The 25,583-nt window shown below is 34.5% G+C and overlaps 1 protein-coding gene across 4 annotated transcripts in view; it reads left to right on the top strand.

The window, feature by feature from the left end:
• The window catches only part of dco (discs overgrown casein kinase 1), a 238,541-nt gene that overhangs the window by 200,869 nt on the left and 12,089 nt on the right, over nt 1-25,583 (top strand). The window contains exon 7 of one of the 4 annotated variants that reach the window (XM_090387642.1): nt 3,873-3,927. The exons of 2 other annotated variants lie outside the window; for them this stretch is intronic. In XM_090387642.1, coding sequence (XP_090243768.1) covers nt 3,873-3,881 — 9 coding nt within the window. In that variant the 3' untranslated portion in view covers nt 3,882-3,927. Of the gene's footprint in view, nt 1-3,872; nt 4,039-25,583 lie in introns of those variants that run through there. One more of the 4 variants, XM_090387643.1, reaches the window with a different exon arrangement.

Below are 25,583 nucleotides of genomic sequence, written 5' to 3'. Positions count from 1 at the left end.
CTTAAGTGTAGTACCACACAGTTGGTACGTTTCTCTGGGGTTACTTCTACCCATATGCATTTGTCAATGTTAAACTTCAGTTGCCACTTTTCAGCCCATCTGCCCAAATTTTTTAGATCCTGTTGTAATAGCACACTGCCATTACTGTCATTAACAACCCTGCCAACCTTTGTATCATCTGCAAACTTCGACACTAAGCCTGATATACCTTCATCAATATCATTGATAAATATACAATATACAAAACAACAGTGGACCCAACACCCAACCCTGTGAAACTCCACTGATAACATTAGTCCACGAAGAGCAGCACCCATTGATTACCACCCTGTCTTCTCCCACTCAACCATCCTTTTATCTATTGTAGCAACTTACCCTTAATACCATTCTGCTCCAATTTGTACAGTAGTCTTCCATGTGCAACAGTGTCAAAAGCTTTCCTCAAATCCAAGTATCTGATATCAAAATTATTTTTTGCATCCAGTTCCTTTGTAACCACATCATAATATCCTATCAAATTTGTCAGACAAGACTTTCCCTTAACAAACCCATGCTGTGTCTGAATTATTGCTTCAGTCTTGTCTAGATGATCCTGCAATGCATCTTTAACTAGTGACTCCATTATTTTACCTGGAATAGAAGTTAAACTAACTGGTCTGTAATTACTCGTGTCACCCTTCGATCTCCCTTTGTGAATTGGGAATACATTTACACATCTCCAGTCAGTGGGGACCTCCCCTGAGTCCAAGGATGCTCTGATAATTATGGCTAATGGTTTGCTGGAAGTGAATAATGAGTATCTAAATATACCATATTTTCCAAATAATAAGACACACTGTTTTAGAAAGCAGATTTTGGGAAAAATATTTGAAATACAAATCCGCAAGTGCTTATTAAACACAATGTCAGTATAAAGCAAAGTTTTTACTCATTCTAGAATGCCAGAACCCTCCAACACTACTGTCACACTCATCATTTGTGTAATCAAGATTGCAGATTCCACATTTCTTGAAAAATTTGGCAATTGTCTTAGTGTTTCAGTAATTCCATGAATCTTTAACTCATTTGCACAATTTGTAGAATTGTTAGTTGTTTCGTTTGTCATCTTGATGCATTCATCAAGATGACATGCATTTTGATGGCTGCATTTGGCTAAGACCTGAAATCACTGCTAAATCAAGTTTAATTTAGTAACCGCCCTTTTTGTTCCTCCATTACATGTGATCTAAACCGGTCAGTCACGCACTAAACGAGCTGACTTTTACAGAAGGCTAACTGGATGTTTTGACTATTCTTTCTGTATCCACAGCTATAGATAAAAACATTACTGTGTAAACCTTGTGTATATATTTTGACCATAAAATGCAGAGGAATTTTAGGCAGCATCTTCAGGAAAAAAGCACATCTTATGGTCCAGAAAATACAGTATATATTTTTTTAAAAAACTATTTATAATACTGTGGATCCTTGCTTTACGATATTAATCCGTTCCAGGGACACCATCGTATTGTGCAAGTATCGTAATGTGAACCCATTAACACATTATTACTTCCAAAACCTCAGAAGTTGAAATTTTCACTATATAACTGATTTTTATAATGGAAATTGGCACCTCCGTGGGCAGGAGCAGCAGTGCGTAGCACACGCTTCTTGGTTAGACCGGACTTCGAGCCCATGACCACCAAATACGGAGAATACAGAAAGATCAGGGAATGACCACCATATATCCCCGGAGCAATATGGCCTTAGTTGCTAATGCTCCTAAGAAACTAAATAACAAACAAACAAACAATATAATGGAAATTGCACATATTAATTTTAAAAAATGATTAAAACTAATATATTGATTAAAGCACAAATAAAAAAATCACTTCAACTAAAGGATGCAAAAACAAACACATGGCCAACACATTTAAAAATACTGCTATTGGCTGAGAGGAAGAACCATGTGGTCTGGATGGAGACAATTGTAAGCCCATCCCATCCCATCATAAAGTGAAATAAGTAGGTGCCAGTTAACATGATCACTGGTTAGTGAAATTAGCTGCTTTAATTTCAAAAAACCATTTCAAATCATTAAAATGCACTACTTTCATCATTATCATATGTTCGGTTATAAGAATCAGTTTTGAACACCTTTTGTGATATTTTTCTAAAGCATATTTCTGGAGGTCACTACCATAAAACAATAAAAACAATTTACAGTTTTCAGTTTATTGGGCTTTTCTGTTAGTGAAATCTGTAATAAACTTGATCTTATTGCATTTGCAATAATAATACCTATAGCTGGAATCCTGTGGATTTTTACGTTATTCTGGTGAAATGTGTTTCCCCTTCCTCTTCAATCATATAAAAACATAAATACATTTTCAGAATCTTCTCTTCATTCCTACTTTTTAAGCTTTGTAAACTTATTACTTCTTATCTCACTTGCATGTATTGTGTTATTTGCAATTTGTGTGCACTTATTTTTTTTACTGTCTCAAATTTTACAACTCAAAAAAAAAATAAAAAATAAAATAACAAAAATAAATAAATAAGTCAGTGAACAGAAATGTAATTAGCTAGTATGTACATGTGACAGTATTAATTAAACTATGCACATAAGCGTAAATTTATTTTTATTTTGCTAACCTGTGGAAAATATTCTTTTGATTTTCACATAATTAATTTTGTTAATTGGTTATGTAGTAAAGTGTAAATTTGTGATCTTTACTTTTTTTATTGCCTGTGGATAATATTCTTCCTGTTTTCACTTATTAGAATCGCCATTTAATAGAATTAAAAATTCAGTTTGTAAATGTGATCACAATGACTGGCACTTACCACATCATATACTGAACGGTATTTTATTATGGAGAGTCCAACATGAAGTGATTTGTTCGTACAGTGAGCCAACTGTAAACTGGGGGATCCACTATATGCGTGAACTGAAACATGAGCATGTGCACAATTGAAAATTTAAGTTCAATGGATTTTAAACTGGAATATAGAAGAGGCTGATCTTTTTTATTTTGTCTGTAACATTTAATTTTGAGTAGAATTAATTTTTTATTAATAATTAAAAGTATTATATACAATAAGTATTGCAACTGTGAAAAGAAGTGTTGATATACTCCAAGCAGAATCCAAAAACTTCTTCCAGCAATTAAAAGGAAGCTGTCACCTCTCAGGTTCTCTGCCACAGTTTTTATTACATTTGGGGCCCTAAAACTGCAATGATAACAATATCTGATTTAACTCAGAAACGATGTTTGCTTACAACTATTAATGGGGAAGCTAGTTACAGTCATTACATTATGAACATAATGTATGATGTATATGATTTCATATGTGTTTATGACAGTTTAGTTTTTATGAGTGACCAGTAAGGACAATGCTACATACTTTTGATATCAGTGATCCACTCATGTCACAGTGAAAGTTTAATCAATTGGGAAACTGCTGCTTAATCATCTGCCAGAACCTAAAGTACACAGCCACCAAAAAAAAAAAAAAAAAAATATATATATATATTAAAAGTGATGTTAGATAGATCTCCCCCCCCCAAGTATCTATGCTTTGTAGGAGGCATCTAGATCTAAAATAAATTTGTTGCCTCTACCCCCTTTTGATTATAAATGTATTTAATATATTTTTTGTTAATCGTATGTTTTTATGTATAGATATCCTAGAGAGTAAGTGCTTGCAGTCTGATAAGTTGTTTGTATGTAAGACTAGCATGTGAGAGGCAGTAGTAAGGAGATGATTCAGCATAAAAATAAGAATTATGGACAATATTTATGTGCTAGGGGTTGATTAATTTTATGTTAGTAGTTCTTATTAATTTACACAAATGATTACTGACATTTATTTATTTTGTGTTTGTTTAGAAAGAATGATCTGATGTGATCCTTGAAAGGCATTACTTAGGAAATGAATAAACTGGTAGGAAACTTACTTCTACCTACATGCGATATCATCAGGATATTATTGTAGTTGTACAGCTCCAGAATGATATTCACTAATAGAATCTAAAAACTGCAAAATTTTTTAATAAAACACAAGTGATGCAATTAACTATACACAGGTTTCACTGAACTTTCCTTTTTTTTTTTCTTTTTTTCCCTCCCTCTTTTTCAATGTAATAGAATCAATTATTAAGAATTAAATATTGCTTGTTAGCTTAACTACTTGTATGTGTGACTTACCTTGCTGCCTTATCATTACATCGCTTGCTGTGTGTGGGGGATATGGAATCTCCTTTACTGGATGGATTTGTCACATTCCACTAGTTTGTTGAGGTCTCAGTTTGAATTTTGTTTACTACAGGACAAATTTATTGTCACCCTTTTACTAAATAAGTTGGCCTTAGGCAGAAGTGTTGGGTTCCCTGTCCCTCCCTCCCCTATGCTACAAGCAGACTGACATGCAATGTACATTCATTGCTCTCTTTATGGCCTCAGTTCCTCTGGCACCATTCTAAACAGCCTCACCCAAGCTAAGGCCAGGTATCTAGCAGTGAGAGTTGTTGCCACAGCATAAACCAAAATTTATAAAATATGCCCAAGGTAAAACAAATTTCTAGAAAGCACATCACATTAAATTAAACCATGTTTGAAATTCCCCCAATTTAGCAAAAATGTACTAGATTTCATCTTGCATTCATTTTCAGCATTTGCGGCATTCACTTTATTGGTAATATTTTCGGCATTAATATTGATTATTATCATTACAAAATTTTGCCAACACTTACTGTGCAACATCATTTATCACTGTTATAAATGATGCTTGCACAACATTGCCATATTTGAATGAAATTGTAGATTGAAAGAGGAAATGGAAATTTTAGCAGATGATAACCATGCCAAAAGACCTTAATTGCTTGTACAAAAAAGGAAAAAAGAGAGAGAACCACAGCCGGACAATTTGTGCATCTGAACTGCTGTACAACTATTGATAAACTTTTAACAATTTAACATGGGCCCCATCAGTCTGAGGCATTTGCTGTTTGATCTTTGCATTTTACTGCATTGAAATTTAGCTGCCTTTTCTGACCATTCCTGAAGTCTATGTAAGTTGTCCTGAAGAAGCTTTGCTTTTCATTGATCATTGACTACTCAACTGATCTTGTCATCATCTGCAAATTTTGAAATCATCCCTTGTATCCCTTCATTTATGTCATTTGAGAAAATTATAAACAGCGGTCCCAGTAATTATTAGGAAATCACAGTTCCCTGCCTCCTGCTCTACAATCATTCTGTTGTAGTAGCTCACCCTGATTACTGCCAATAACCATCTTGCCAACCTTTGTATCATCTGCAAACGTTGACATTAAGCCTGATATATACCTTCACCAGTATCATTAATAAATATTGAAAACAACAATGGACCCAGCACTGAACCCCAGGGGACTTCACTAATGAATCTGAACCTTGAGAGACTCTGCTGCTTTAAATGTTTCGGCTGCAAAGTTTAGTAACTAGCCACCTTAGAGAAGACCTTATTGAGATATAAAGGCTCAGAGGAGAAATTAATGATTTCAGAACTAGTAGCCATAAATTCAATTTAAGGAGGAAAAGGTTAAGACTGGATTTCCACAAGTTTTCTTTTAGCCAGTAAGTTGTTAATTACTAGTGAGGTTACCTCCGTGGGTTGTTGAGGTTGACAGCTTCAGGAAATTCAGAGGTAGGCTGGATAGGTGCTTATGTAGAAGGGGGTTCAAATAGGTATTTTATTTTTAATTAATTAAAAATATTTTAAAACCAAACAATGTTTTATTTATTATTTGGAACAAAAGCCTAGGTCATCCTTGCACCATATGACTAATACTAAAATAGCTAATTAGATTAGTTAAACATGATTTTTCCTTTACAAAACTATGCTGTGTTTCTCCCCAGAATTCCGTTTCTATATAAATGATCCTGTGCTGCACTCTTGATTTTTTTCCTACCCCTGAAATTAGATTGATGGTCAGTAATTGCCCACTTCACTTTTAGAATTATCTTTGTGTATTGGTGATATGTTGGTGCTTTTCCAATCCAAAAGAATCTCTCTCTCTCTCTCTCTCTCTCTCTCTCTCTCTCCCCTCCCCAATCCAGTGATACTCTCATGATTAATGTTTCAGTATATTCCCTTGCTGCCACCCTTAAAAATTACTATGTATATGCCATCATCTCAAAACCCTTACTTACCTCTAGGCTCCTAAGTTTTTCTAATGAATAATCAGAGATTTCAACATCACTAATTTCATGCTTGCTAGTTTCAGTTGCATACTTACTCCACACCACGGAGGGTCTTTCTCCTGTAAATATCGATGCAGAGTATCTGTTCATTTCATCAGCTGGGTTATTTAAGACTTCTCTGAACCCATTACACAAAGGTTTGACCTGATTCCTTTTGTTCTTTGTTCTTTGTATTCAAATACCTGAAAATACCCTTGTTCCTGTTCTTTGCTAGCCTAACCTTCTGTGGTATTGTTACAAGCTTCAGTACTTTCATCTTTTGTATCTTTTCCATGGCCTCTTTTTGTCATATTAAAATGGCTATCTCATTTATCCATCTCAGCATCTTCCTCATGCTATAGTATATATGCATTCATGGCCTCTGTGACCATAGCTTTAAAGGTATACCATAATTCTAATGTATGTGTGCCATCATCTCCAGTTTGTAAGGTAATCTAGCATCCTAATTTGTCATAATTTCCTTTCCTGAAATTAAAACCTGTCCCTTTGCCTTCAACAGCTGCTACGTCTCTCCTCATTATGCAACTAAAAACTCTGATCACTCTATGCTAATGGTTCCTGTATTGTCAGCCCTATTATGTCATTGTGAGGGATAGTTAGGTCTAGAATGTTCTTGCCCCATATTTTTTTTCTCTGCCATATTGATACAAATAAAAGTTACCTAATTGATTTTAAAATTGTTTGTCCTGGTGAATTCCCTCCCACTTGATCCGTCAATTAATGGAAAATTGAATCATCCATAACATAAAATTCACTTTTACACAGTTTAAGTGTTCATGTACAGTTCACTACCCTGACATACTCCTTGAAGTTATTTTAGCTTGTTTCCATAGAAGCTGCTACGCTTTCATTTGAAACATCACTATAATCAATGCCTGTTGTGCAACAAACACGAACTCTTGAGATATGTGCAGGTGTTACTTTGACCACATCATCAGATAAACATGTAACTTTATTATCCGTCTGTTTATCTTAACTAAGAATAACTCAGTAATACTGGCAAAAACCCTTGCACCCCTTAATGCAAATGTATTCATTCTCTACAAAATAATTTGCTTTTACCTGTAAGTGTAGGTCATAGTGATATGGCTCCCCTACCCAAAGCCTTTTAGTGTCTCTGAAGTCTTGAATTAGTATTAGTAGTGGCAAATGATGCAAGAAAGCAAGCTTGGGGGAGACTAGCTTCCCATTTCAGCTATCCATCTCCAACAGTTTGTATAATTCTTCCTTGAATTTATTCAAGCTATTCACTTCAACATCAGACAGAAGTTTGTTCCAGCAATCAACCAACCATTGGCTAAAGTCAAACTTCCACACATCTATTCTGCAACCATACCTCCTCAATTTGAGTTTGTCTCTTGCGTGGGTAGTCTGAGCAAGAGGAAGAATCCCGTCATCATTCAGCTTTATAACTGAGAATACTAAACTTGATTAATATACTTAAATGCAACAATAATATTACACTAATTCACCAGTTACGCAGCAGCAATAATACATACTAGCCCGTCAAGTTTTTATGTCCTTGATATGCCCCTATCAATGAACCCAGGATTTCTCATTACAGGACTGGCATCTGGTTTTGGTGGGTCCTTTATTCTGCAGTTTCCTGGATACAGTTGCCCCTAGTCTGTACAGTGGATAGTGATGGTTACTGGTTTTGGTATGGTTGCTTAAGATCACATTAGTATTACTGTTATAATTTCTAAATAAGCATTAGCAAGGGCACATGATGCAAGAAAGCAAGCTTATATAGCATCAGCCAAAAAAAAAAAAAAAAAAAAAACACACACACACGCACAATATAACTGAGAATACTAACCTTGACTAATATACTTAAATGCAATAATAATAATATTACACTAATTAACCAGTTATGCACCAGCAGTAATACATACTAGCCCGTCAAGTTTATGTTATATGTATTATGCTATACCATTACATTTGTAAAGTTAAGTAAATTATAATAGATAATAAAATTATCTAACACACACACACACATGGGCCGACCGGGCTAGCCGGGTGGGTCAAGTGCCTGCCTGGCAACCCAAAGGTCGCGGGTTCGAATCCCGCCTCGGGCTTGGATCAAAGTACTGCAAAAAACCTTGGGAGGTGCACTATGGCCACAGAAACCGATGCGCCAACAACTACCAAAAACACACACACACACACACACACTCTCTTCCATTTCAATCATCCACCTGCTCCAAATGTTTGTCTAGTTCTGCCTTGATCTTTTTAAGCTATCAACTTCTACAATGACAGATGGAAGTTTGTTCCAGCAATCAACCACCTGCTGGCTGAAGGCAAACTTCTGCACATCTATCCTACAACTGTCATTCCTCAATTTGAATTTATTCCCTCTCAGATGATTATTCTGAGCAAGAGGAAAAATGCCATCAGCATTGAACATGCTCAAACCATTCAAGGCTTTATACACCTCAATCAGATCACCTTGCAGGTGCCTAGTCTCCAGACACTGTAATTTGCAAAACTTAAGCCTTTCTTTGTAAGAGCAACTCTTTGTTCCATTCACTAATCTTGTTGCCCATAAAATTATGCAAGGAAGTGAGCCTTTTCTGCATCTATTTGGAAATCTTGTGGGAAAGGGAACACACTTTGCCCAAAAAAGCAATTTAATGCTATGCAGTAACACCTTTGTCGTGTTACTGCATAGCATTAAATTACAAGTGTCCACAGGACCTCCAGTGGAAAAAAAAAAAAAAAAAAAATTCCATTTGTGAATAGATACTACAGTCTGTCCATGGAGTGAAGGAGGAAAGGGATCTGGAATTTACAATGGGCAAATATGAAGTTTTCTCAGTGTAAACAGGCAACTAGGAAAGCCCATGGTGGCCTATCAATGATTTATCGAATGCTATCCTGTAGAGATAGGGAGGTCATCATCCCACTATAAACAGCAACTGTAAGACCACATTTGGAATACTGTGTTCAAGTATGGAGACCTCATCTGTAAAAAGACATTTGAGCTTCTTGAAAGGGTCCAAAGACAGGCAACTCACATGGTGAGGTATGTAGAAGGATGACCATACAAGGAAAGATTATGTGGGTTACAGAGCTTGGCAGCCAGACACCTCAGAGGTGACCTGATTGAGGTTTATAAGGCTCTGAGAGGGATTAGTAAAATGAATGAAGGTGGAACTTGCACTGTTCTAAAGAATTCCAGAACTAGGGGATCATAAATTCAAATTACAGAACTTGAGGTTTTCTTTTAGCCAGCGAGTCATTGATAGCCGGAACAAGTTGCCCTCGCAGGTAGTTGAGACTGACAGTTTGAATAAACTCAAACTGTCTGTCAACTGGATACTTACCTGTGTGAGGAGGGAAGCATATAATTTGTGTTTTCTTATCTACTTGTGGGTTTTTTTATTTTATTTTTCCCTTTTTGCCAGTGCAGCAAAAGCCTGTGGCTTCCTCGCACTATATGGCAAATACTATTACTAAACTTGAGATCAGCTAAGATTATGTTATGTGTTATTCTTAATGAAGGATCATTAAGAATATATTTTATGTCTATAACGTTTTTAATTTTTGACAGAATTAATTTTTTTGCAAAGAACAGCATTTTTTAAATTTTTATTAAAAACTAAATAAAAAAATGCATACAATAAGTATTACAGTCCATTAAGAAAAGGAAATATTTCTATATACAAAGTAGAATTCAGGTGTAGTGCCAGTGTTGCAGCAATTATGGGTGCCATGACTGTAGGATTAATGTTTTGTACCTCTTGTCTCAGCTGCACACATTATTTTACATCTCACTGTAGTATTATACATTTTAACCTGACTAAGGTAAAGAAAGCCAGCACGAGAGCTATGGCAAACTTTGGGAAACTTACCGGGCTAACTCGTTTCCCACTACCACAGTTTCTCCCTGCATTCTCGTTAAACCGATAGTGCGTGTTATTTGGAGTGGCAGTAGAAGTCATTTTCCTATTTTAAAACCAGCAGGAGGGTGGAGGGGATAAACACCCTAAGACTGAGGCAGTCTGGAGGGTGTACCAGTAAATAAATTTCAGCCCACTCATGAACTTCAATAATCTGCTTTTAATAATGAGAAAAAACTAATCAGTACATCGTTATTGACTTATACTGCCACTACTGATAACACGCACTATCTGTTTACCGAGAATGCAGGGAGAAACTGTGATAGCGGGGAAACTAGTTTGCCCGGTAAGTTTTCCAAATTTTGCCATGGCTTTCTTTAACTTTAGAATCCTGATTAATGTTTGGACTGTTCTAAATTATATTAGTGTTAGCAAATGATGCAAGGAAGCAAACTTATCCAGCATCAGCCTGAAAAAAATATATATGCACAAAATGTATGGTGATGGGGGGTTAAATATTAGTATTAATAAAGGCAGATGATGCAAGAAATCAAGCTTACACAGCATCAGCCAAAAAAATTAAGAAATAGTAAGAATAAATAAAAAGGCAAACTTACCATATTATCCGTCCATCCCTTCTAATGGTTTGAATAAATCGAAAGAACTAGACAAATTAAGCTTGTCTACAACACTAGATGGGAGTTTATTCCAACAATTGACCACCTGCTGGCTGATGGTAAATTTCCACGCATCTGTCCTGCAACCATTCCTCCTCAATTTGAGTTTATGCCTCTCGTGTGGGTAGTCTGAGCAAGAGGAAGAATCAGATCACCTCACATCACAGTTGCCTGGTCTCCAGAAGCTTTTCTAGGTAATATACCGCCTTTGTCCTCCCCGAGCCACAGCACTTTTGCTGCTTTGCTGCTCTTGTCTGGGAAATGATTTACATTTAAATCCAATATAACTGAGAATACTAACCTTGACTAATATACTTAAATGCAACAATAATATAACACTAATTCACCAGTTATGCAGCAGCAATAATACATACTAGCCCGGAAAGTTTGTTATATGTATTATGCTATACCATTACATTTGTAAAGTTAAGTTAATTTTAATAGATAATAAAATTATCTAACTAATGCCAACCTACATGATTCGAACTATCGAGATATTTACCACAATTGAAACACTAGAATATCCCCTACCATATGCAACAAGTTAAGAGTACAAGTTATGCGATACTATATTCGTGGCAAACATCGACATATATTAAGTGATAACTTACAAAATCTCTAGGTAAATTTAGAAATAAGTTAATGGATGTGACTAAGACTATTAAACTATTTATTGAAGACCATTTAATATGTTAATTTAAGTCAATAAGATGGCAAACTTTCCCAAAAAAGGCATTCAATTCTTCATATACACGTCTTAGTTTTGAGTTAATCTGCAAGGCTTCATTGTATAGTTCCTCCTATTGTGCCTGGGTAGATTTACAGACACATTTTTACCTAACTCCCATTGTTTTTCAGCATGTTTCTATATTTATTGAACTTAGTAAAATAATAAGAAGGAGTTTACCTCAATATAGTACATAGAACACTTCCGTATGATACCCTCCAGAAATTAAAATGGAAAAAACGAAAAAAATCGACAACTTACCAGTACATTAGAGTAAAATATAAATAATTCAAATCAATTTAATGCAATTAAAAGAATCTAACGAAAACCATTTTGAATATTTTTGTTGATTCTTTTAATTGCGTTAATTTGATTTTTAATTGTTTTAAACTGATTTGAATTGTGTTAAATTGATTATTTAATTATTTATATTTTACTCTAATATACTGATAAGTTGTCGGTTTTTTTTCATTTTTTCCGTTTTAATTTCTGGAGGGTATCATACGGAAGTGTTCTATGTACTATATTGAGGTAAACTCCTTCTTATTATTTTACTAATATTATTATCAATGTAGAACATATTGAGTATTACAGCTCTGATTCATACTATCTAATATATTTATTGAACAGATCTTCAGTTGTGTGTTCTTAATATCATTAGTCCCTACATGAATAATAATGCTCTCTTTACCCTCCCTTAAATTCTAAAAATCTGTTTTTGACATTGTTTATTGTTCCTTCTAGCAAATACACCCTAGTTATAGTACACCCATCCTTATTACAAAAAGTTATGTGCTTGAGTATTGTTCTGTAGCCTGAATCAAGGGTGCATAATTTGGTGGAAAGTTATTAGATACTTGATGAGTTCCCAGTTTTATTATTTTCTAGAGCAAGCATCCATTTTTTTTCCATGATTCAAATTCTTCTAGCAGTGCACCAATGTTTAAGATCAGTACACTCCTTACATTGGGAACAATAAAAAAAAAAACATCAGTTGACTATGATTATCAGTTAGACTAACCTTTGAATACATTCTGCAGGATATGCAAGAAATGAACTTGACTCATTTGGAATTGTGAAATTGGCAACAATATAAATATGTTATCAATTTCATAATAAACTAATTTGCATATAATATTGTGTAGATGCCATAATCACTTGTTGTAGATTTTCATAATTAAATTAATTATTAATCATACAATTTATGAAAAACATTCAATTATATCCATCACTAGTGTGTGGTGTTGAATATCCATGAACATTAAGTATACTGAGTGGATGACAATTTGCGTGATCTCATTATGACATGACATCTGATACTGATTTATTGTTCATAGAGTCAATCATTGCTGAGGATAAGACTGTTTTCTCTACAACCCACAAACAGGATGTATCAGACTTGGAAATCATCTCCTTTGCTATGGTTAAAAATTTTTTTGCAAGAAGGGCTGAAGAGGAAAAAGTGATATAAGAAGTTCTATTGACCATGTGATAATTCATATTGTTTATATGATTTCATTCCTCAGGATGTCACTATGAATAAGGAAAGATAAGTGCAAGTGTTGTACTAGCTATGAGAGGCAGTTTGGCAAAAGTCACCAGAACAGTGGGCAGTGAAAGATTGGAAGTTGTTGCACACCAATGTTTCCTACACACTGTCCATTTCTCATGGAACAAGAGCTCGTTAAACATGATATGTTGTGTTACCATATTCTCCATACTTGCATGAGTTCATGCCCTGTAATTTTTATTTTTTTATTTTTCTGAAAATGAAATGAAGCTTACAAGGCCATCACTTGTGCATTGAAAGCTATTGATAAGTTATTGATGCAACTCAAATACCCCCGTACTGTCCAGCCAGAACATTTCCAGAACTGCTACCATCAGCTGCTTTAATAGTGCATTACTTCTCAAGGAGAGAACTTTGTGTGAGTAGCTGTATCTAGGGTTTCTTTATGTTTAATGTTAGACACATTTTGACTGGGGTGCCTGTATTTAAAATGTTAGATACCAAAATTAATTTAACTTAGTAGTTGTTGATTGTTCATGCGAGGATTAACACTTTTCATAGTTTCTTTGAGGGGTGGAGAGGGGATGAAGTTGAATACCCTGACTTATGAGAATCTTTAGAACCATTGACTCAGCTGAGGATTAGCCATTCCCTGGTATGAATTCAGCATGTACTTCCTACAGAGTGGTGGTCCTCAGAAGCTTCAGAAGGCCTTGGGTGATATATTCACAGGAATTAAAATCAAGACCTCAGGCAGAGGAATAGGATTTCTCTTAGTTATTCTGGGTTTTTCATCCCACACAAAATGCAGATTGGCCAGTGGACACACTTATACAGACATAATTATATAATGGTGCAGTATAGCCCTAGTTGTTGATACATCTGAAAGCCAACAGCAACAGTGTGATAAATCAGTGGTTGTAATTAATATTTCTAACTTATTTAGGCTGAAATTAATTGAAACTTTTAAATCATAATGTGCCTCAATATAGGGTTTTTGATAAAAGGGTAAAAAAATTTATTGTCAGCTACTATTTCGACTATTATTAGCAGAATTGCATGTCTGTTTCTGTTAATAATAGTCTAAATGCCACTTAGTTTTTATAAATGCTGAGCAGTACATATTTCATAATTTGGCAGTGCATCATTTTGAAAAGACAACTTTCTACTACTTGTTGCAGTTGATGATTTCTTTTGAGGTATTGCTATTTTGTGGAATCAACAGATAATATTAATGATAAAGAAATAGATGAAGCATTAGTTACTTTGCAGAATCTTATTTGAAGAGGAAGTCCTTTGTTGGGAAACTGATGTAGAAGAAAACTCATAAGATGCATGGCATTTTAACAATTTCTTATATCAGTGATGAGTGCAAAAGTCTGTTTAATTAGGCAGGGAAAAAAAAGATAAAGCATAGTTCATATTTTCACTTAGAGATGAAACTTTAGAAATGCTTAGATCTGGTGAGAAAGGTGTGGCATGAGTGGGCAGATAATTAACTTTCAATAAAGCACTTAAATACATACAGTAAACAGGCAAAATTGTAGTTTATCGGTTTTAAAGATGTGTCAATTTATTACAGAATTTCCAAACAGCCAGATAATGTTGCTCTAAATTTGATGATGTTTCAGAATTTCTTTGGCCATGGATATTAAGTCTAAAAAAAGGAGAAAAGGAAGAAACAAGGCATAAAGCTGTAAAAGCCAAATTGCTGTGAAAACTAAAATCATAAAAGTCACTAAAAACTAAAATTTTAGAAGGCAATCGGATATTTTATTGAAAGGCCAGCATACAGGAATTATCATTTATTCACATTTTTTTAGTGTTAGTGATATTTTGATTTTAACATGACTAAATTATAAAACAGTTGTCAGTGTTCTCCCCAGGACCTATTGAATGGGTGAAATTTAAGTGATTTTTGCTGTACCATATGGTGCTGCTCACTGATCTCGATTAATATTAATTTGAACATACTGTGCGATAAAGTTCAATGCGACAGGAGCATATAATGTTAAATTATGCAATTAATTTTTTCTCTGGATCGCTTAAGTCACATTTATAAATAACAGAAAATTTTATATTATATTATAAAATTACACTTCCTACCCAGCTACTTCATAATGCCACCTGGCTGGCAAAATTTTCTGCCGAGAAGGGCTGGTTGTATATTATAATAGAGGGCAACATACAGAAATTATGAGCTCATTTGTTAAATGTTAATAATACGAATACATATGACTGATATCTGTTCTCTTCTGTATGGTAACAAAACTATTATGCTGTGGTTTCAGTAAAATTACTGTAGGCTATGAGATTAAGATATTCATCTGGCTAGAGTGTGAATAAGAATGAAAATTGAGGTGGGGTTAGTGCCTGGGGAATTTTTATAGTGTCTAGTGTGCTTTTGAGCATTTAACCAATGACATCCAAGGAAATATTTTAGAATAAACCTAATATATGATAAAGATGATGAGGCTGATTACACCGGTCTGCACATTTTAAGAATAGTTCCCAAATGTTTTTCTGCTGATAAAAAATCTGAACTATATTTTTAATTGAAAAATTGAAAGTTACTTGAAATTTGCTGTGGCACGTCAGAATTTTTTACAAATAATAATAATAAATACTAGGGGGCTTTGCACCCTGCTCACCAACCCTCAAGCATGCATTTTCTATGTAAAATGTAGAAGTATGACAGAGTAAGTCTAATTTTTTCTACGTTAAAACACACCTGTCGAGACGGTCTGATCAATATCTAATCAGGAAATTACCTAGGTAATTATTTACCTGTGCATTTGTAGTGAAGTAACTGCCCCCCCCACTCGTACCATGTGACCAGCATCCCTCTTCCCACATTGGCTACTTTACCCCCCCCCCACACACACACCATGCAGCATTTTCAAGTGGAATAAATATCACTATGTAATTATTTACCTGCATTGTAATTATTTACATACTTAGGAAAAGGCCTTTTACTTCAGGCCTTTTCCTAAGGATAATTGCATGAGGATAATTGTTGCATCTGAAAGAGCAGGACTAAAATATTTACAAAATACTAAACCATTTACAAATATACAAACTATATCGGGTCCCTTCATTCATCAGCTGATATTAAAATGGAACATCAAATGATGCCAGGTGTGGTCAAGTATTAGACAGTGAAGCACATGCACGAAGTTGGTGAACGTTATGGAGGCAGTTTTCTTTCAATGGAAGACAATATAATTATTTACCTGTGCATTTGTAGTGACATAATTGCCCTGCCTTCTTCTCCCATTGGCTCGAATAAATATCACTAGAAGGAAAACTTTTTTTAATGTAGAGAGAGATATTGATGCAGGTGTTTCTGGTTAATTTTGTACTTTTACATATTTTTCAAATGGGTTTTTTTCATATAAAAGTGCTGATAAAAATGTAAAAACAGAAATATCAAAGGCCATGTCCTGTCAAGCATAATGGCTGAACAACTGGATTTCTTATAACCAGACATTGGTAAAACTTGACTTCCTCAGGCAGCTAGTTTCAATGGCCAGTCCTCTTTTTAGCATCCAACAGCAATTGGCCATTGTACTGACATTCCATCTCCCATTGATACCTTATTTCTTTTTCTTTAATATAAAAATCTTTCCCCTTGCTGTTTAGCTAAATTTTTGGGAAATAGTTGAGAACAGAATGCAAGAAGTATAATTTAACATTTATATTGCAGCTTAATATTTTGAGCTTCTCCAGCATTTCATTCACACCTCATTGTCTGGGTGTTCATTTTTTCCCAAAAAAAAAAAAAAAAAAAAAAAAAAATGCATACTACATTTTTAAACCCAGTCCAAGCATCTCTTTCAGTTTGGTTCATGGATTCTTCAATACAGAGTATAGTAGCAGCTTATGGATTTGAGGTCCAGCCAAAATTCCTACTCTCTAAATTTTTTTTTTTTTTTATGTAAGAGATGGAAATTTAGTGCAAATATACATGAAGTAGTGTTGTTTGTTATTCAGGGCTTGGATGAACTATTTTATTAAACTTGGCTTTATATGCAGAGGTAGCAAGAGCATTTTGTTTTGTTCTACTAGTGGCTTACCTTTAAACATTTTTTTGTACCTGGTGTCAGAGACAGTCTTAGTTTGGAAACTAAGACAGTCTTTCCTTTCCCACTGTTCACTTCTTGCTTGACTATCCCATTTACACAGAGAGCAAGGCATTTTTGTATAACCAATTTGTTGGCTGAGTAACAGGCCAAAACTTCAAAAAATCACATGCTAGCCAGCCATGATCATTGTAATGAATTTTTTTTCTTACAAGAGCTTTTGTAAAATAATAAGGAGTTTACCTCAATATAGTACGTAGAACATTTCTGTAGTGCAAAACCTATCGATACACACAATTATGGGGGATTTTTTTGAATACAGAAGTGTTCTATGTACTATATTGAGATAAACTTCTCTTATTATTTTACAAATATTAATATCAACGTAGAACGTATTGAGTATTACATCTCTGATTCATACTATCTAATTCATATTTTAAACTCTTATTGACTATTTAATTCACTTCCTGTCTCTCCAGGTGTAACCTATCAATACACACAATTATGGGGGAATTTTTGAATGGCGGAAGTGTTCTACATACTATATTGAGGTAAACTCCTCTTATTATTTTACAAATATTAATATCAACGTAGAACGTATTGAGTATTACAGCTCTGATTCATACTATTTAAAGAGCTTTATATTTTTGTAGTAGTTCTTGTAAGTGTACTGAATGGGCTGCATTATGAATGAGAACTCTTTTGTGGCTTTATAACTTCAGGAACGTTGTTGCAATATATCATTGAGCCATTCTTTGGGAAAATGGGGAACTTTTTTTTTTTTTTTCTCAAAATGTCTTTACAATGAAAAGACTTCTCAGAGCCAGCAGATTCTTGAAATTTATTCTTAGCCCTGAAGGCTCTGCAAATCCTTGGATAGATTTAAACCTCTCACAAGATCATAGGGTTGCTTTGTATGAACAGCTGTGGTCTACAGAAGTGAATTTCTTCATCACAGTAGTAAATATCATTTTCTAGATATACGAGCTACATCAGATCCTGAATTTGACATTTGTTATATTCAGGATCTGGTGGCATGAGCTCCCAAACAACTGGTGGAGGTAGTACCAATGGTTCAGGTCTGTGGGGTACTTGCCTTATAGCAGAGGCAACATTGTTGTGGAATAATGCTCTTTTCTTCATGTTATGACTTGCTACACTCACAGACCTTAAGTAACAGTCATATGATCCTAAGGTTCCTTTATACCAGTATTTCCCAAACTGGGGTCTGCAGACCAGTTCCAGAGGGTCCACGAAATGTTCAGAAGTGGGTATCAAGTAATATGTGTTTATTTTCCTAAAAATATACTGATAGAATCAAGAGTTTTATAGAACATTACTTATTTTTGATACGATTAGTGTGTATACAAAAGTTGCTTCCCTAACAGAGCGTTCCCACCTAGTTCTTTTAATTGTATACATATTTCAAATTATTCATTCTGTGTATAGCAGATTGATGATAAAATTATTATTATATATTTATGTAAAAAATAAGAATAAAGTTGAGTTGTGTTTCACGTAAAACTTTGAATTTTCTTTTCTGTAAACCCGGTGTCCACACACACACACACACACACACACACTTAGGGGTCCACAAGCCTTTTTTGCTTTTTCAAGGAGTCCATAGATCTCAGTAGTTTGGGAGCCGCTGCCCAAATATATACAAAGAAAGCCCTGACATTTTCCATTCTGTGGGAATGGAAAATGTCAGGGCTTTCTTTTTATCACATTTCCATAATTGCAAGCTCTCTCTACCTATGTACAGCACACTCTTTTGGGGCCTAACTTTTAACTTGGTCACCTAGTTTAATTCCAAAATATCATTTTTCACAAATGTTGTTATAGTCGGCCTTTTTTTACCATAACCTAATAACTTTAAATTTAATGAAACAAAAATATATTTGTATTGTTCACACGACTTGCCATTGTCAAATACACAGAATATGAAAATCACATTAGAAGCATGTGCTAATTTGTGCGATTGCACCAGAAAAACAACTCAGTGAGGAAGAAACACTTCACAGATTTATATATAGCTAATCTGACTTGCAGAACTTGACATATCTGAACATACCCGATACTTCACCTCTGTACAGCATACGTTTTGGGTCCCCTAACTTTTAACTTGATCACATAGTTTTAAAAAAGGCTGCATGTGAAAGATCAAAATGGTATGTGCTTTCAAAATTAACACTAAAAGTACCAAATCAAAATCTGTACAGACCAGTATTATCTGGATTTTTTTTTTTTTTTTTTTAAACACAAGTTGGGAAAAACAATTGCAGATTTTTAATTTTTTTTAGTTAATTTTAATACTTATAGGAAAGATTAATACTTGGTTCTGTACAGAAATTAGATATAGTTAATAAAGTTGGTACAGCATTGTTAATGTTCTTTCATTTCTGGGTAAACCACTGATTCTATGCACAAACCAAGGTCACATTCAGAATCAGCATATCCAAATTCATATATAAACATGAAAAAATGGAGTTAAATTTTTGAAAATTTGTTACATAGTATAATATTTAGCAGTCATTAAAGTGAGTAGAGAATCTGCCAGATGATGCATGATTATTTTTGTTACTATTTTTGCCTTATGCTTCACATGCCACTTTTTGGCTTCAGCATAATGTTAAACAAATACATTTCTTGATCGTTGTTTTATCATTTGCTGTAGAAATTAGATACCCTTTGTTTTATGTTTAATTATTAAACAGAATATATATTTTTTTACAATAATTAAAAATAATGAGGATAAAAATTCTTATTAATATAGTACATACAAGCAGGCTTAATTTTAAATTTTTGCGTGCTTAATGGTTCTGAATTGGAACATGAGAATAACTGGTTTTATATTTATATTTTATGATTGTAACTTTTTTTTAGCAGAATTAATGTTTCCTTTAATTGAAACTAACATGTAAAAAAAAAAAAAAAAAAATTTAAATTTCTCGTGAAAAATATAAATTCACTAAAATTGACTGGTATTGTCCTCCAATTAGTAAAAGATCAAGATTGGTGTGACTTAAAACAGAATTAAAAAAAAAAAAAAAATCTTCAAAAATTAAAAGCAAAGTTGTACTGTGCAGCTGTTTTTGTTATGATAAGGAGGGGGGTGCAACTGCTGTCAGTTTGGTTACAGCTAAGTCTTACTTCCAGCTAACTTATTCTCATAAACAATTTGTTCTATCATTGATATTATTCAAAATTAAAGACTTATGTTAGGATAACCATTGGGTAAGGAATACTTTTAGCATATGTTAACTATAGCTCTATAGAAATACACATATTCATAAAACCATATGTAAATATAGCAACATTTCTATATTTATTTTATATTTACATAAATGACTAATATGAAGAAAAAAATTGTATGGAGAGCTGAATGATGCTCGCTCATCTTTTGGTTGACTGGGGTATACTAAAATGTAATAGAGACACTACAGTGAGTACTGAACAGAAGAGGTGAATTACAAGGCACCCTCTAATATTATGATATGGTTGTACATTCTTCTGCAGTTTTCTGCATACAATTGCTCTTAGTTAGTCTGTACAGTGGATAGTGATGGTTGAGCATCCCAGTCATCATTGTTTTCTATGATGCAGCCAAAAAATATAATTTGAAATGTGGTAACTGGTTTTGGCATGGTTGCTTAAGATCACATTAGAATTACTGTTATAATTTCTAAATTGTGCAAGGAAGTGAGCCTTTTCTGCTTCTGTTTGGAAATCTTGTGGGAAAAGGAGCACACTTTGCCCAAAAAAAGCAATTTAATGCTAAGCAGTAACATCTGCATAGCATTAAATTACAGATCAGTTAGTTTAACTTCTGTTCCGGGTAAAATAATGGAGTCGCTGGTTAAAGATGCATTGCAGGATCATCTAGACAAGACTGCAGTAATTCAGACACAGCATGGGTTTGTTAAGGGAAAGTCTTGTCTGACAAATTTGATAGGATATTATGATGTGGTTACAAAGGAACTGGTTGCGAAAAATAATTTTGATATCATATATTTGGATTTCAGGAAAGCTTTTGACACAGTTGTGCATGGAAGACTATTGTACAAATTGGAGCAGAATAGTATTAAGGGTAAGTTGCTACAATGGATAAAAGGATAGTTAAGTGCTAGAAGACAGAGGGTGGTAATCAATGGGTGCTGCTCTTCTTGGACTAATGTTATTAGTGGAGTCCCACAGGATTCGGTGTTAGGTCCACTGTTGTTTTGTATATATATCAATGATATTGATGAAGGTATATCAGGCTTAATGTCGAAGTTTGCAGATGATATAAAGGTTGGCAGGGTTGTTAATGACAGTAATGGCAGTGTGCTACTGCAACAGGATCTAGATAATTTGGGCATATGGGCTAAGAAGTGGCAACTGAAGTTTAACCTTGACAAATGCAAAGTACTACATATGGGTAGAAGTAACCCCAGAGAAATGTACCAACTGTGTGGTACTACACTTAAGGTGGTAGAAAATGAAAAAGACCTGGGAGTAATTGTGCAGGCAGATATGAAGTTTTCTGAGCAATGCAGACAGGCTGCCATGATATATAGGAATTTTTCTAGCAGGGAAAAGGAAGTGATTATCCCTCTGTATAAGGCAATGGTCAGGCCACGCCTTGAGTACTGCGTACAGGTCTGGAGGCCTCATTTTAGAAAGGATGTAGATTTACTTGAGCATGTACAGAGAAGGGCAACAAGATTGGTGAGGGGAATGAAGGGATCCTCTTATCAAGAGAGGCTTAAGTTCTGCAAATTGCAGTGGATGGAAACTAGGCACCTGCACGGTGATCTCATTGAGGTGTATAAGGCCTTGAATGGGTTCAGCACGCTGAATTCTGATGGGATCCTTCCACTTGTTCAGATTACGAACCTAAGGGGGCATAAATTCAAATTAAGAAAGGACAGGTGTAGAATAGATGTGCGGAAATTTGCCTTTAGCCAGTGGGTGGTTAATTGCTGGAACAAACTTCCATCTGTCGTTGTGGAAGTTGATAGGTTGAATAAATTTAAGGAGGAACTGGACAGGCATTTAGAGGGAATGGTGTGATTTTTTTTTTTTTTTTGGCTGATGCTGCATAAGCTCATACATTTGCTTTCTTGCATCACATGCCACTACTGCTGTCTTTGTCGTGTTACTGTATAGCATTAAATTACAAGTGTCCACAGGACCTCCAGTGGAAAAAAAAAAAAAAAAAAAATTCCATTTGTGAGTAGATGCTACAGTCTGCCCGAGGAGGAAAGGGATTTGAAATTTACAATATGGGCAGATATGAAGTTTTCTGAACAGTGTAAATAGGCAACCAGGAAAGCCCATGGTGGCCTATCAATGATTTATCGAATGCTATCCTGTAGAGATAGGGAGGTCATAATCCCACTATAAACAGCAACTGTAAGACCACATTTGGAATACTGTGTTCAAGTATGGAGACCTCATCTGTAAAAAGACATTTAAGCTTCTTGAAAGGGTCCAAAGACAGGCAACTCACATGGTGAGATATGTAGAAGGATGACCATACAAGGAAAGATTGTGGGTTACAGAGCTTGGCAGCCAGACACCTCAGAGGTGACCTGATTGAGGTTTATAAGCCTCTGAGAGGTGTTAGTAAAATGAATGAAGGTGGAATTTGCACTGTTCTAAAGAATTCCAGAACTAGGGGATCATAAATTCAAATTACAGAACTTGAGGTTTTCTTTTAGCCAGCGAGTCATTGATAGCTGGAACAAGTTGCCCTCACAGGTAGTTGAGACTGTTTGAATAAATTCAAACTGTCGGTCAACTGGATACTTACCTGTGTGAGGAGGGAAGCATATAATTTGTGTTTTCTTATCTACTTGTGGGTTTCCCCCCCCCCCCCTTTTTGCCAGTGCAGCAAAAGCCCATGGCTTCCTCACACTATATGACAAATACTATTACTAAACTTGAGATTATATTTTATGTCTATAACATTTTTAATTTTTGACAGAATTAATTTTTTTGCAAAGAACAGCATTTTTTAAATTTTTAATTAAAAACTAAATTAAAATATGCATATAATAAGTATTACAATCCATTAAGAAAAGAAAATATTTCTATACACAACGTAGAATTCAGGTTTAATGCCACAGTGTTGCAGCAATTATGTGTGTCATGACTGCAGAGTTAATGTTTTGTACCTCTTGTCTCAGCTGCACAATCATTTTAGATCTTACTGTAATATTATACATTTTAACTTGGCTAAGGTAAAGAAAGCCAGCACTAAAACTATGGCAAACTTCGGGAAACTTACCGGGCGAACTTGTTTTCCACTACCACAGTTTCTCCCTGCATTCTCGGTAAACCGATAGTGCGTGTTATCGGTAGTGGCAGTAGAAGTCATTTTCCTATTTTAAAACCAGCAGGAGGGTGGAGGGGATAAATGCCCCAAGACTGAGGCAGTCTGGAGGGTGTACCATCAAGTAAATTTCAGCCCACTCATGAATCCAATAATCTGCTTTTAATAATGAGAAAAAACTAATCAGTACATAGTTATCAACTTCTACTGCCACTACCGATAACATGCACCATCTGTTTACTGAGAATGCAGGGAGAAACTGTGGTAATGGAAAGGGTTTGCCCAGTAAATTTCCCGAAGCTTTCCGTAATTCTTGTGTTGGCTACCTTTAACTTTAGCATCCTGATTAATGTTTGGACTGTTCTAAATTATATTAGTGTTAGCAAAGGATGCAAAGAAGCAAGCTTATCCAGCATCAGCCAAAAAAAAAAAAAAAAAAAAAAAAAAGCACAAAATGTATGGCAGTGGAGGTTAAATATTAGTATTAATAAAGGCAGATGATGATGCAAGAAATCAAGCTTACACAGCATCAGCCGAAAGAATAAATAAATGGTAATAATAAATAAAAAGGCAAACTTACCATATCATCCATTCATACCTTCTAACAGTTTGAATAAATCCAAAGAACCAGACAAACTACCTTTCTCTACAACACTAGATGGGAGTTTATTCCAACAATTGACCACCTGCTGGCTGAAGGTAAATTTCCAGGCATCTGTCCTGCAACCATCCGTTGTCGTTTATATCTGTTGTATCATGTTATAATCTACATGCATCCCATTAATTTTTATCTGCTACAAGTCTCATCAGTTCATCTGACATTCATTTAGGTCTAAGCCATGAATGGTATCCCTTAGTTGGTATAAAAAGCATAGTAGCTTTTACAATTGCATCCCTGTATGCTTTCAATTTAGAAGCGGCTATTATTTACCTCCACGTGCAATTCTACCACTCGATTTTAATACCAGTCATTCCCAAACTATTTATCTGTATTCCTAAGTATTTAAACTTCATTACTTATTAAGGCTCTTTTCTTTCCCTATTGATGTTATAATATTATACTCTTGCTTTTTTATTAAATATACAGCATTCTTTGCAAATCATTTTCAAATTATTTGCAAATTAATTTAATGTAATTAGTATTACATCATCTGAAAAGCAGATTATATTAAATTTTTTTTATTTCAATTCCTTTTTCTGGCTAAAGAGAGTGGGAATTAGGAAGTCTCCTTGTAGTATTATTTGTTCTATATTTCCTTGATTGTTTTGATTATGCACTTATATATAAACTGTATATAATCCAAAAATTAATAGAGGAATAAAAAGTAAAAGTAGTAAAAAATAGTAGAAAAGCTAACATCGGTGGTAGCAGAAAATCACAAACCACTTCATGTTGCATATAATAAATTAAAATAAAATATATGCCAGTTGCATGGCAAAGCAGTAGAGTGAAAATGAACTTAACCAATAAAAGTAAAATGGGGGGGGGAGAATAAAGAAGAAGAGGGTACTATTGAAGCAGTGTTCCTAATATAATTTAGAAAATACAAGCCAATTTAAAAGAAATTTAGTGGCACCCCCAGATGGCACCTGTTTCCAAATTATGTGAAATCTCACCAAGGTGGAAACATGGATTATCAACAATATGTGACCATATGAACTAAAATAATAATTAATAAAATAAAATAGACTGACCATTATGCCCATCTCGGCAGAGGACCACAAGGCCAATAATAAAGTCGGGGAATCACTGCGTTTCGAACGCTAAACAAATCCATGCAACAACGGAATGATACAAAAATCAAACCGCTGATACAGTAGATTTGCATAGTAGTTGTCCCTATGCAGTGAAAAATAATAAGACAGAAGGCCTAGTACTCGCATGACTAAACCATACCACTGACAAAACAATAGCTGAACTGAAAATATACAGAAACAAATTAGGCTATAGTTGGCAATACGGACAGTGTGTATTTATATATATTTATATATAGATATACACTGTATATCTATCTATATATATATATTTCTGATTCTGTTAATTTTCAAGGAACTGCATAGCTTGAAGATTTCTATTATATCTTTTATTTTATCTCTACCAAAAGTTTTTATGACATAAATTGGTCCATTAGACACTCAAATTTTTCTAATTCTTTTTAAAACCTGTCTCAGTGCTCTAGTTTTATTTTTCTTATCTCC

This window comes from Mastigoproctus giganteus, chromosome 13 (genome assembly GCF_048544385.1).
Source record: "Mastigoproctus giganteus isolate SK-2022 chromosome 13, ASM4854438v1, whole genome shotgun sequence".
NCBI classification, from domain to species: Eukaryota; Metazoa; Arthropoda; class Arachnida; order Uropygi; family Thelyphonidae; genus Mastigoproctus; species Mastigoproctus giganteus.
This window is presented reverse-complemented; position numbering and strand designations above follow the sequence as displayed.